This window comes from Silurus meridionalis, chromosome 20 (genome assembly GCF_014805685.1).
Source record: "Silurus meridionalis isolate SWU-2019-XX chromosome 20, ASM1480568v1, whole genome shotgun sequence".
Lineage (NCBI taxonomy): Eukaryota > Metazoa > Chordata > Actinopteri > Siluriformes > Siluridae > Silurus > Silurus meridionalis.
The window spans coordinates 10758641-10772249 of NC_060903.1; the positions used below are offsets into that span (position 1 = coordinate 10758641).

Below are 13609 nucleotides of genomic sequence, written 5' to 3' on the forward strand. Positions count from 1 at the left end.
AGAAAGACACTGCTCTATGTGAACTACATGAGCCTCTCACTCAACATCAGACTAGCACCAGGATAGTATTCTGGATGCTGTGCTTATTTTTGTGTTGATCAACTAGAGTCACAGTTCCAAGATGATGTTGGAAGTCTATGTTTACTAACAGAATCTAAAACACCATTGTCCAGAATGATAAAAACCTTCTGCTGAGAGCCACCCGAGTACCAAAATAGATAAATTGTGTTAAAATGCTGATAGAATTTAACTGGACATTTCCACTACCCTGATGTCCATTATGCAGAATCTGCCATGGTCCAGTTGTATGAATTTAATTCAATTAAGTTTTTAGCAGTTGACATTGGTGTTCAATTGTTGGATAAAGCTTGGCTTGAAACTAGCTTCACAATTAATCCCAAATGTGTTTAGCACAGTTGAGGTTGTGACTTTGTCCAGGCCAGTGGAGGTCTGTGCTTATCTGTGGAGAATGCGTGATTCATGCTCCCAGTGGATGTGGCTAAAGGTAGTTCAGGGAACTCAGTAATTAGGGGTGGTGTCCACATACTTTTACCCATGCAATGTATTCATTATTTCTTTACTATTTTTAAATCTATTTACCTATATGGTATCCAGCTAAAATAAAAAATGTCAGTGAGTTCAAACTTGTTGATTTAGTTTAACAGTGAAATGAAGTTTAACGTAGCTTTCAGTCAAAAGTCACTGAACAGGAACCTGGTCTGTATACACTCAAAAATCTCACAGTAGAACTATTATGAATAAACAGTGTAAGTATTAGTACAGCATTGTTGTGGAACATGTGTCAAATTTTCATTTTCATTGTCACCATACAGGTAAACGTCCTCATGAGTGTGGAGTCTGTAAAAAGGCATTTAAACACAAGCACCACCTAATTGAGCACTCACGTCTACACTCTGGCGAGAAACCATACCAGTGTGATAAATGTGGCAAACGGTTCTCGCATTCTGGCTCCTATTCCCAACACATGAACCATCGCTACTCCTACTGCAGGAAGGAGGTTTATGACCAGCCAGAGCCAAATAATACTTCATCTACACCTCCCTCACAACTTGACTCGGATGAGAGGGAGAGCGAAGCTGAGGAGGAGATAGATGACGATGAAGACCCAAAACGTGAAAAAGACGAAGATTTTTCAGAATTTGACATGAGTGACATAAGAGTGGTCAGGGTTGGTGAGGAATATGATGACGAGGAGGAGGAGGAAGAGTTGGGGGGTGAGAAAAAACAGGTGGAAGAAGAGGACCCACTGGGGTTGGAAGTAATGAAGACTTCAGGAATAGAAGACATGATGAACAGCAAAATAGAGGATGAAATACGGAAACCAATGGAGAATGATGTGTTTGTTACTGTAGAAAACAAATAATAATGATAATTTCTCTTTAGTAAATCTATACTGCTCTATGAAAGATTTGAAGGTTTGAAGAGCCCTTAGCTGAATGAAGACAGCAGTCTCTACTTTATAGGGATGATTTTGAGTTATTAATTTACTGTGTATGTATCACAGGTGTGCCTGATCCACAAATCACAGCAGCCTGTAAACTAGCTATATAACAAATCAGAAATTGAGAAATTTCATTAACCAGATACAACTAAAGGTTTTACTGAACCTCAACCTCCAGTTGTTTATTGTTACTGGTGACTTTTTTGTTGTTTCTTCATCTGCAGGTGACATTTCTACACATTTTTATTGCCAGTGAAATTTTCTAAATTAGTATTTTATCAATATTTTAGTACTTCTTTTAGATAAAAACTAGGATACACTTTAAGTACATTTAAAATTTTATTTATGGACTCAATGCCTCAAGTAATTACCATTCAGTATTTAATTCTAATTAGGCCAGCCAGTGTTAGCTTAGCATCCTTGCTTTTGTGTCTATAGGAAAGAAAAAAGTTTGCACTTACAGATAATGGTGTCCTCTATAAAGAAAAAAAGCAATTGATACATGTAATGCATAAAAAGGCTAAATTATGAAATTGTTAATAATTCATACTTTTATTATAAATATGAATATTATGGATTTTTTGTTTAAAATATGTATTCAGTTGTAATTTTATGTAAACACTTCTAATTGCAGAAACCTGCAAAAAAGAAAAAAATTGGACAATGTTTAAATTGTAATAAGGCACTGTAAGATGTTCATGTAGTATTTTGGAAAATAACGGAACATATTGGAGCAGCTTAAACACTTAAGTCAGGAATTGTATGTGTCACAAATTCAAAACCAGTGTTAGCTCTTTTTCTCCTTTACAGAATTAATATTCAAGATTGAATTAAATGCCCAGCGAAGTCTGTGTTTGAGTATCAATAAAAATACAGCTTTAATTATATATCATTCTCCTCAGAACATATCGTTAGAGAGAGAAAAAATGATAACACTTGTTTATTTACCATTTGTACTGTCATTAACCATCATTTTTGAAGTCATTTATAAAAGTGTTTAAATAATGTGAACCATTAGAATAACATTTGCAGTTATATAAGAACACATTGTTTCTATCTTAGAATTAGTGACTTCTTAATGTGTTAATTTGTGATAGATGAACAACGGAAGGGTCTTGGGAACCCCTCATCATCCTTATGCAAGACCGCCAAGCTGTATGTGCCATTCATTCCTACTGATTCCTTAATCCATAAACAAATCCTTTGTTAAAGACAATTTATGAATATATATTAAAACTTGCATAAATTTGTTGTATTGGAAACCAAACAGACAGTGATTTGGAATCTTGGCATCAAGATATGACTCTAATGTATTTTTCCCCCTCTGCAATAACATCCATAATTATGCTCAGCTATTACAAGCTTAGTAATTTACCTGAGGATAATTTCAGATGTTTCAGAAGTATATAAATATATAAATCAAAACTAATTGGTAAGAAGTGGAACAAAGCCACTGGTGCCCAAAAACTGCTTTGGAGATAGAAAGCAGTCAGAATAAGTTATAGGAAAAGGAGGACATGAAAATCTATGGGTGAAAGAAAACATTCAAGTAAAGGAAGGAGTGCACTTGATTTAAGAGACAATAGGAAGTGATGTATGTTTGATTTGTTGTTTTAACCATTACTCATTACAGTATTATTCATTGTGAAGTATTATTTCTAAATATGTGTTTACATCAATGCACATGTATATTGTGTATTTTTATCAGTATTAAAATATCAATAACAGTGATGTTTCTAGTTTTTAATAAGATCCCCCCCCCTCACTGTTTATGTACAATAGTATAGTTTGTGCTAATATCATACTGGGATTTCACTAGGTGAGGTTGGGGTTAATGTCCTTATTACAGAAGTATCATTTTTTTTAGCCCTGCCTAAAACTGTAAGTAATTCTTTAGAGACTGCATGTGCACGTTTGACAAGATTGCACTAAACTGCACTTTTTAGACAGTGACCAGTTAAAAGGTTAACTGTTGATGACAAAGGTTTAAATACACATATTAGCATATTAGTATTAGCAACATATTCAATATTTTTACAACCACACACATTTCCTCTATGCCAATTATGTTATCTAGTGGTTCCTCAAGAGGTGATTTTAAAATAATAGCTAAGAGACACTTAGTTCGGCTTCCATTTACTTTATAATTAAATACTTGATGCATCCTTTTCACAAGCTTTTTAAAATATTTGACAGACTTTTTGCCCATTACTCTGAACACAACTGCTGTAACTCAGTCAGGATTCTGGTCCCACCTGCTAAGATGAGCTTTTTCTGTTCAGTCAACAAATGGTAGTTTGTAAGTACGGATTTTGCGAAGGCCAGTCTAGTACTTTCACTCTGCTTTCTTTATGCCATTTTTTCAGAACTGCTAAGCATCCTTGTCCTGCTGTAGAAGACCCAAATGAAACCAGGTTAAAACTGTTTAATGTCTTAAGATTTAGCATATTCTCTTATTCTACAAGTTTTTTAAAGTGCATCAGTCACCCCAATGCATGATGCTACTACCTCCATTATTCACAGCAGGGATGGTATTCTTTAGATTAGGAGCCTCCTGCCATTTTCTTCCATACATACACTACACTATCAGTCAAAAGTTTAGACATACCTTATTTAATGGTTTTAGTTTATTTTTCTTGTTTTTAACATTTCATATTACAACTGAAAGGAAAGAAAGGTGCTTATTACAGGTCACATGTACATTACAGCAGAGTGAAAGAGCATGAGAGCACAGCAATGTTAGGAAGCTGGGGTCAGAGTGCAGGGTCAGCCATAATACCATGCCCCTGAAGCACATTTGGTTAAGGGCCTTGCTCAAGGGCCCAAGAATGTCAGCTTGGCTTGAACCCTCGACCTTCTGATCAGTAACTCAGAGCCTTAACCATTTAGCTACCACCTCCCCCGGTGTCTCCCCTAAAGACCTTGAAATTATGACAACAAATATGTAACTATGTAGTCACCTTTTGCTTTTGAGGGCAGCTTTGCACACTCTTTTATTATTCTCTGTCATCTTCATGGTGTTACAAATTCAGGAACTGTCTGTTCACCCTCTCAAATTCGGACTAATCAGCCCAAATGACAGTTTTCCACTGATCTAATGTCCATTCCCGTTTTCCCAAACGGGAAGTAATGAGTTCTTTATATTACTTAACATTAATGTTAGGGAGCATGCATAGCGAGTGTATTTGTCAAAATAATTGTAATTATTGTATAATCAATTTGTATCATTGATCATTGTTAGTATGTTAACAACTGAGTGCAAACAAAGCAGCAAATGATGTCGGCAAGTAAAATTTTGGAGCTTAAAATTTTTATTGGTCATTTTAAAACAATCCTTCACCCGTTTTCCATAAACATACTTTACATTCATCTCATGCAAAGTCCCTAAATCAGCCATACTGCTCATTTCAAATCATGTACAGGTGTATCTCAATAAATTTGAATACCATTAAAAAGTTGATTTTAGTAATTAAATACAAAAAATTAAACTCATACAGATTCATCACTTACAGACGGATATATTTAAAGTCTTTGTTTCTTTTAATTTTGATGATTTTGGCTCACAATTAACAACAACCCAAAATTTTTTTATTGCTTTAGAACACTTCATAAAACCAATAAAAAAAATATTTTTAGTGAATTGTTGGCCTTCTGGAAAGTATGTTCACCTACTGTATACGTACTTAATACTTGGTAGGGGCTTCTTTTGCTTTAATTACTGCCTCAATTTAGCGTGGCATGGAGGTGATCAGTCTGTGGCACTGCTGAGGTGGTATGGAAGCCCAGGTTTCTTTGACAGTGTCCTTCAGCTCATCTGCATTTTTTTGGTCACTTGTTTCTCATTTTCCTCTTAACTATACTCCATAGATTTTAGGGTTCAGGTCTGGTGAGTTTGCTGGACAGTCAAGCACAGCAACACCATGGTCATTTAACCAACTTTTAGTGCTTTTGGCAGTGTGGGCAGGTGCTAAATACTGCTGCAAAATAAATAAAGCTGGTCAACAGAGGAAAGCATGAAGTGCTCTAAAACTTCCTGGTAGACAGCTATGCTGGTATTGACCTTGATAAAAGACAGTAGACCAACACCAGCAGATGACATGACTCCCAAAACCACCACTGACTGTGCAAACTTTACACTGAATGCAACATTTTCTTTCATTTTATTTGAAAAGACGACTTTGACGACTTTGACCCATAGAGCAACAGTACAGTCTTTTTTTTGTCCTTTGCCCAGGTAAGACACCTCTGACGTTGTCTCTGGTTTAGGAGTGGCTTGACACAAGGAAGGCGTCAGTTGTAGCCCATGGATGCGTCTGTGCCTGGTGGCTCTTGAGGCACTGACTCCAGCTGCAGTCCACTCTTTCTGAATCTCCCCCAAAGTCTTGATTTTTTTCCTTCCATTCAACTTTGCATTAATGTGCTTGGATACAGCACTCTGTGAACAGCAGCTTCTTTAGCGATGACTTTTTGTGTTTTACCCTCCATGTGCAGGTGTCAATAATTGTCTTCTGGACAACTGTTAAGTCAGCAGTCTTCCCCCATGATTGTGTAGCCTGAACCAGACCAAGACACCATTTAAAGGCTCAGGAAACCTTTCCAGGTGTTTGGATTTAATTAGCTGATTATAGTGCAACACCATGAGTCTCCAAAATTGAATTTTGGGTTTTCATTAGCTGTCAGCCATAATAATCAAAATGAAAAGAAATAAACACATTTGAAATATCAGTTTATGTGTAATGAATCTATATTATTTACGAGTTTCACTTTTTGAATTTAATTACTAAAATAAATAAACTTTTTATTGATGTTCTAATTTATTGACATGCACCTGTACAATCTACACAAGTCTAATTACAATCTAATTCATGGATTAGACAGCAAAAAGTTTTCAATGCTTGTATTCCTCCAGTCTAATATACTACTAAATGTTACACTGATAAGCTGTATTTGATCTCTGATAAATGTATTGTTAGTTGGCTGTTGACAAAATTGGACAGAAATGTTATTGTATAATTGAAGTCACATTGATAGTACTTCTCATTATGGTCAATGTTTGTTCAGGTTGTGTTCTTATTTTGGTGAACAACTTTTTTTAATCCTGGTTGTGGATTAGAGCCTTATATGTGGATGATGCAAAAGTTGTAGTTATGCCTTATACAAAGTTTTGTTTTAATTCAAAACAATATATATGTATATAAATGTATATACAGTAGCCACCATTCTTAATGTTATAAAATCATGAGTTTCGCATGAGTAATAAATAGTGTAAAATACAATTTTTAAAAACATTTTATTTAACACCATCACTGTTTAACACCACCTTTTTAAAATACTATTATCTGTAGTGTTTTCCAATCCTGCAGATTAGTTATCTTAGCATCTATAGATATCTAATATCAGTAACGAGTTTGCATTTCAACACTTTAATGAGCAAAGATATACATGCACATATGCACAAAACAAAAATTAGCATATTAAAAAAACATTTACATACTAAAGATCATAGAGGGTTTCTAGACTTGATATCCTAAGCATCAACAACAACAAACTGTCCAATCCTGTGTGTGTTGTGTGGATTAAACTAAACAGAAAGAACAGGAATCACTAGGAAAATTGAAGGTTTTGGTTATTGCAGAGTTGAAAACAAATAAGATTTAGCCGTACCATTTCTGATTTTTTTACCCCTTACTGCAGTGAACAGGTGGCACCTGAAAACTGAATGTTTCTGCTGCCTCAGCTAAAGCAGTCGTCAAACCAAACACCAATACCCGAACAAGAAAAATGGTAGCGTTTCCTTTTTCTTTCTTTGTTTATTTAGAAATGCTATGTTCAACTAGAAAGGTGCAGGGTAACTGTTTTGGGTTGCCATTTTCTTTTTGTATGACACCATTTTATTTTTTGCTTGATGTTTTGAGTTTATATTAATAGTAAAAGTCCCAAAAATGATTTTTACATGAGTTTATCAAATTCTCAGATATTTGTTAAAGAATCCAAACATCTCTGTGGGTTATTGTCAAATATCAATTTAACCAATACATAATTTTTATTTAGGATTTGAACAAAAAAACTTGTATGCAATCTGTTTAAAAGGATCAATCTGCAATCTGTTTCTTGTTAGCAATCTGGCATCTCAGCAGCAAAATAAAGCTAACCAGATAACAATATTAGAAGTTAATTGCCTATTTCAGCTCTAAGCACTCCAATTAATAACCTAGAAAAAAATTGGCTAGCAAACTGGTGTCATTCTATCGTGTTTGCGCAGCAAAACCTTTTTCAAGTTACAGAATATGGGTGATCCAAATGTGTCCAAAAAGAGCTACTATGCATTCAAGAAAAATAAATAAATACAAATATATAAAAATGCATGAAAGCATCTTTTTTCCATTAAAGAAAAAAATAAAGAATTGTTGTGCTTACTATACAAATGGGTTTATTATTTATGCATTTAATACATTTAAAATTTTCCACATTTTCAAATAATGGATACCAGTGGATATGGAAGCTCCTCACATAGTCTTCATCAGATGGTGAAAGATGCATCACAGCTTACATCCCAAATATGGCCTCATACTCATGTAGAATAAGCTCAACAATTTGGTTTTGATAAACCATATGCACAGCCATGTGTATGTTCTCAATCTCAGGGCGTAACAAAGTTGGGCCAAATACGATAGCAACACTCTGTGTGGTCATCCTATTCACCTCGCCATGCTCTATTACTCTACAAACACATACATTTTATACAAACACACTGTAATTCTTGACTTACATATAATCTACAGGTATTTTTTGTTTTTCTGCATGAAACACAAAATATGTTTGTATCTGCAGTTATGTTAGCATAAATTGTGTATAATACAATGTATACTTACTTTCTCAGGTGTTTAAAAAGTTCCTGCATTGTATCATGGTTGGGTTGAGGCAGCTGCTTCACTAGATCTCTGATTGCATTTACTTTTTGTTTATAGTCTGTGATTTCTACATATACACACACACACACACACACACACACACACACATATATATACAATCTGTATTTACAAATTACAACTGTTAAGAAGTCAGACAAGTATGGTCAAATCTAAACTTGCTTATTTACAGTACAATTGTTTAATTTTCTGTTATTTTTCACTCACACAAAAACACAGTCAATTTGCTTTTACTTACTGATAGCATTGACAAAGTCATTGAAGTAGGCATAAGTGAAAAGTGGTTCTGGAAGCTCTCTGAAAAACATCTTCAGTGCCCCGGTAGCCACGTGAATGTCCTCCCATTTACTATCTGCTAAATTTATCTTCTCATCTAAGAAAGAGACAGAAAATAGCAAAAGAACCTACACCAGATGACAAAAGTACATAAAAAAATACTTGTGTGAAAATGAAAGTATACCTTCTTTTAATTTAATTATGGTTTGACGTGTGACAAAATCATTTGGTCATTATCAGGTCTGAGAATTAGGTAAATACATCTTCGGACAAATTACACATCATTACAGTGTCTTCTTTTTTTTTTTTACAAAAATCAACTATCAACTATCAAGAAACTATATGTGAAAACTTTTTATTCAGTATCTTGTAAAGCCTCTAGCAACTGACAGTTTCTCATATAATTGTGGAGGAATTTTGGCATTACAACATTGCTTCCTTGCATTGAAGTTTGCAGGCATTTGTATGTGCACAGCTGTCTTAAGGTCTTGCAACAGCATTTTATTCAGATTTAGTTCAGGGCTTTGTCTGCACCAATGCAACTTCTTGATTCTGTTCTTTTTCAGTAATTCTATTGCAGATGTTCTTGTGTGCTAGGGATCATTGTCTGGTGGATTGGAGTATTTTCATTAAATATTGTAAAACTATAGAATTCAAAGGGGGTGTACGTTAATTTAATAGAGCCTTAAATAGATCATCAGTCTTCCTGGTTTAGTTCAAATTCATACAATAAATCATGAATTACAAATGTCTGAAACAAATTAGCTCCACTTTCTTATTTCTTGTTTGTTTTTTTTATTTTGATATTTGAATGTATGACAATGCAATTGTGGAAACAGGCCAAAATTCATATCATTGTCTTAGCATTGCCAAAGTTGAAAAGATTTCAACCATAAATTTTCACTACACAGTTTATTTTCCAAGCTTATTTTTGTATGACACAACATGAAAAACAAAGGACTTCAGACACTTATCCTATATGCCTTTAATTTTTTTGTAAAAATCCATTTAAGCAATCATGAGTTTAACTTGTTGACAATTGTCAGCTTTTTAATAATTACTCGCTCAGACTGGAGTGAAAGAATTTTCACTGAATACATTATGGCTCATGTTGTGAATACTGCATAGTCATAGGCATCTCTCTTGTCTGAATGGTAGAAAGAAGTAGACTATACTGATTTATCAATATTTTGGCCTGCATAATAAGTGGATAAAGTTATAGTCATATCTCTTTTTACAGATCAACAGGGAGAAAGACTAGACAAATTTAAAGCTTGCAATTTCTGAGATCTGTACTGAACCACTATAAACAGCAGCTTTCAAAAGTTTGATATCCTAGGAAGCTAGTACTGAAGATATTGGTGGTCTTTTTTTATTATTATTAATTAAATCATCCTCAAATAAGGCTTTACAGATTAGCATATACGGGATGCCCCCTATCAAATTTCAGCTCAGCCAGTCTTATGGTTGCTAAAAAAAAGTTATCTGGCCTTAGAAGGCCAAGTTCTTTGTTTCTTGACAATATATAATATGTAATATATTCTGTAGCATTACAGTTTTCCTTAATGGGAACTTACAAAACCTGTTTCAGCATGACAATATAGAAACAGTATATGTATAGACGTGTGTACACCACACAGGAAAGAACACTAAACAGCCATAACATTAAAACCTGTAAGAGGTAAAATGAATAACACAGATTGTCTCATTACCCTGGCACCTATATGCTTAGAGAGTGAACCTTAAACCGCCAGTTTTAATCCCACAGAAGAGTTGCCACTACCACTACCCACTGCATATAGTGCTGCACAGCTGCAGCCAGTCAAACCAAACTGTGTATGATGAATGTTGTGAATGTTGCTGATCTGTGGAATAAATGGCATTAAGATGCACTAGAAAAGCTGGCAACGACATTGTGATGCTCTCTGTGATGGTAATGTATTTGCTAATGGCAGTGACCTCTTTCAGCAGACTAACCTCCCCTCCCAGCACCGTGCCACACTGCAGAAATTGTTCAGAAATAGTTAAAGGAAGATGACAAAGAGTTCAAGATGTTAAAGTGGTCTCCAAATTTCCCAGATCTCAGATTAAGAACCTGTGGAACAAGATGGCTAAACAAGCTCCAAGAGACCTTACATTACAAGTTACAGGATCTCCTCCATATGTCTTTGTGCCAAATACTACTGCAAGGTCTTGAGGGGTGCAAAAAGGGTCCTAGTGATACGCATCAGTGTATATACAACTCTCTAATAATCACACACGTATAAAAACGATGTAACGTACACGTATTCATATAGAAAAGTTTTGGTACAAGGTTTTCAGTTCTTTGCACTGAATGGAATCCTTTTTACATGCGGGACATAGTTAAAATCTGAGTTCCCTGACAAACATATTAAGTTCCAGATGTTCCAGACCAGGTGCATTTTTATGTCCAGCTTCAAAAATGTCTCATAAAAGGAGAAAATCCTGACAATTCTGCACATCAAGGGAGTGAATAAATGAAGGACAGAAGGAATGAAGACGTTTGTTAAAGTATGCTGAAATAAGTAGAACAGCTAAGTAGAGCATATCTTTAGAAAATTATATCTAAAATGTAAAACACACACACTTGTATACAGAGCTGTATTACCCACATGGTGTCTAACAAATATTAACTATTTAATAATGTTTTTTTCTATTTATTTATTTTTTTTATTTGTGCCAATTTACTTGATTACTTATTATTGATAATTTAATCAAAATAATTCTAAAGTGTATTACATTCATTTGATTTACTCTATTTTATTTTTAAATTATTTATTTATTTATTTATTTTATATTATTTTATATATTACTTAACCAGGCAGACATAAAAAATGTAAACAGTTGATGTTCACAAATGTTAATAATAATAATAATAAACTGCATTAATTAAAAATGAAAAAAATGAATTTTATATTTTGCATTAATCCCCCCAAACTGTACTGAAAATTAACTGAACCTTAACTTAAAAACACAAATGTTTGTACCATTACTGTGTGTGTGTGTGTGTGTGTGTGTGTGTGTGTGTGTGTGACATTTTAAGAAAAAAAGAATACAATTATAATAATTTTGAATTTAAGGTCCCTGGTATTTTAGTGGTTAGGATGCAGCGCTCTCACCGCTGCGGCCCGGGTTAGATTCTCAGTCAGGGAACCAACCCCAGCCATTAGGATTGCACAAGCCAGTGCACTCTTAGTGCTGGTCCCGGCTAAATGGGGAGGGTTGCGTTAGGAAGCATCCAGCGTAAAAACATGTGCCAAATCAAACATGCGGATGATCCGCTGTGGCGACCCCAAATGGAAGAAGCCGAAAGAAAGTTTCCAAGTAAGTTTGGGATAAAGCAAGTAAAGGAAAAGTAAGTGTTAAACACCTGGAGGAACATTTCGCTACAGGTCATTAACATCACCACCTCCATAACAACCTCACCACATCCATAAACCTCCTCCTTGGCCTTCCTCTTTTACTCCTCCATGGCGGCTCCATCCCCAACATTCTCCTACTGATATACCCTATGTCCCTCCTCTGTCATCAACACCTCCTCAATATCACCTCCCTCACCTTGTCTCCAAAACGCCCTACATGCGCTGTCCCCCTAATAAACTCGTTTCTAATCCTGTTCCTCCTCGCATTGATGGAATTTTCAACTATGCCACCTCCAGCTCCACCGCCTGTCTTTTAGTCAAAGTCACTGTCTCGAAACCATACAACATAAACTTTTCTGTTTTTTTTAATAAACTCACAAATAACTGCTTCCACTTTTCTCCACCCACTCCGACCCTGCCTTCACTCTTTTCTTCACTGCTCTAACACACTCTTTATTACTTTGCACTGTTGACCCCAGGTACCTGAACTCCTCCACCTTCTCCACCTTTTCTCCCTGCAACCGCACCACTCCACTGCCCTCCCTCTCATTCACACACACGTACTCTGTCTTACTCCTACTGACTTTCATTCCCCTTCTCTCCAGCACTTACTTTTACCTCTCCAGGTTCTTCCCAACCTGCTACCTACTCTCAACATACATCATAATATCTCAGTAACATAAATAAATATAAAAAACTATTGCAGAAAGGCAGAGGTTCACCAATCTATGAAAAACTGCATCTACAAACTGGAACAATTTTAGAATAATGTTCCTCAACTGCAAAAAGACTTTGAACATGGACATACTATCATCAAAAGGTTCAAAGAATTTGGGAAAATCTTTGTGCAAGTGCAAAAAATAATATAGGATGCCCATGATCCTCAGACACTCAGGCTGGACTGCATTAAAAATAGGCATAATTCTGTAATTAAACGCACTACGTGGGCTCAGAAACACTTGTTCTGTGAACACAGTACACTGTGATATCACCAATGCAGGTTAAAGCTCCACCACGCAAAAAAGCCATATGTCACCAAGATCAAGAAATACTGCCATATCCTTGGGCCAAATGTAATTTAAAATTAACTGAGGCAAAGGGGAAAACTGTATTGTGGTCAAACAAATCAAAAACTTAATTGAAATTCTACAGAGGGGAACGACCTTCCAGCTTGTTTTGGTGCTCAGCTCAAAAGCTTGCATTTTTTTTATAGTATAGGGATGCATTAGGGCCTCTAGTATGGGCAGCTTATAATTTTAGGCCTTGCATATTATAACAGCATGGCTTCACAGTAGAACAGTGCCTGCCTGCAGTCCAGACTATTTGCTAATTGAACATTTTCAATTCCCATCATAAAAATGTAAAATAAAATAAAAAATAAAAAATAAAAAAAAGACAAGAGATCTGTTAAGCAGGTAGAATCCAGTATCAGACACACATGTGAGAACATTCACAAAACTCCAGCAACTGTCTGGAATTATTTGTCAATGTGGTAAAAAAAACCAGAAAATGTTCAAAGTAGCCTACTTTGATGACAGCTTTGCACGCTCTTAGCATTT

At 35.2% G+C, this 13609-nt stretch overlaps 2 protein-coding genes across 10 annotated transcripts in view; one reads left to right on the plus strand and one right to left on the minus strand.

The window, feature by feature from the left end:
* Nucleotides 1-3189, plus strand: part of zeb1a (zinc finger E-box binding homeobox 1a) — a 49230-nt gene extending 46041 nt beyond the window's left edge. For all 6 annotated transcript variants that reach the window (XM_046876412.1, XM_046876413.1, XM_046876415.1 and 3 more), the window contains one exon: nucleotides 834-3189. In XM_046876412.1, coding sequence (XP_046732368.1) covers nucleotides 834-1384 — 551 coding nt within the window. In that variant the 3' untranslated portion in view covers nucleotides 1385-3189. The remainder of the gene's footprint in view (nucleotides 1-833) is intronic.
* Nucleotides 3190-6733: 3544 nt separating this feature from the next.
* The window catches only part of arhgap12a (Rho GTPase activating protein 12a), a 96722-nt gene continuing 89846 nt past the window's right edge, over nucleotides 6734-13609 (minus strand). For all 4 annotated transcript variants that reach the window (XM_046876420.1, XM_046876421.1, XM_046876418.1 and 1 more), the window contains 3 exons: nucleotides 8630-8764; nucleotides 8335-8440; nucleotides 6734-8183 (listed from right to left, as the gene is read on the minus strand). In XM_046876420.1, coding sequence (XP_046732376.1) covers nucleotides 8009-8183; nucleotides 8335-8440; nucleotides 8630-8764 — 416 coding nt within the window. In that variant the 3' untranslated portion in view covers nucleotides 6734-8008. The remainder of the gene's footprint in view (nucleotides 8184-8334; nucleotides 8441-8629; nucleotides 8765-13609) is intronic.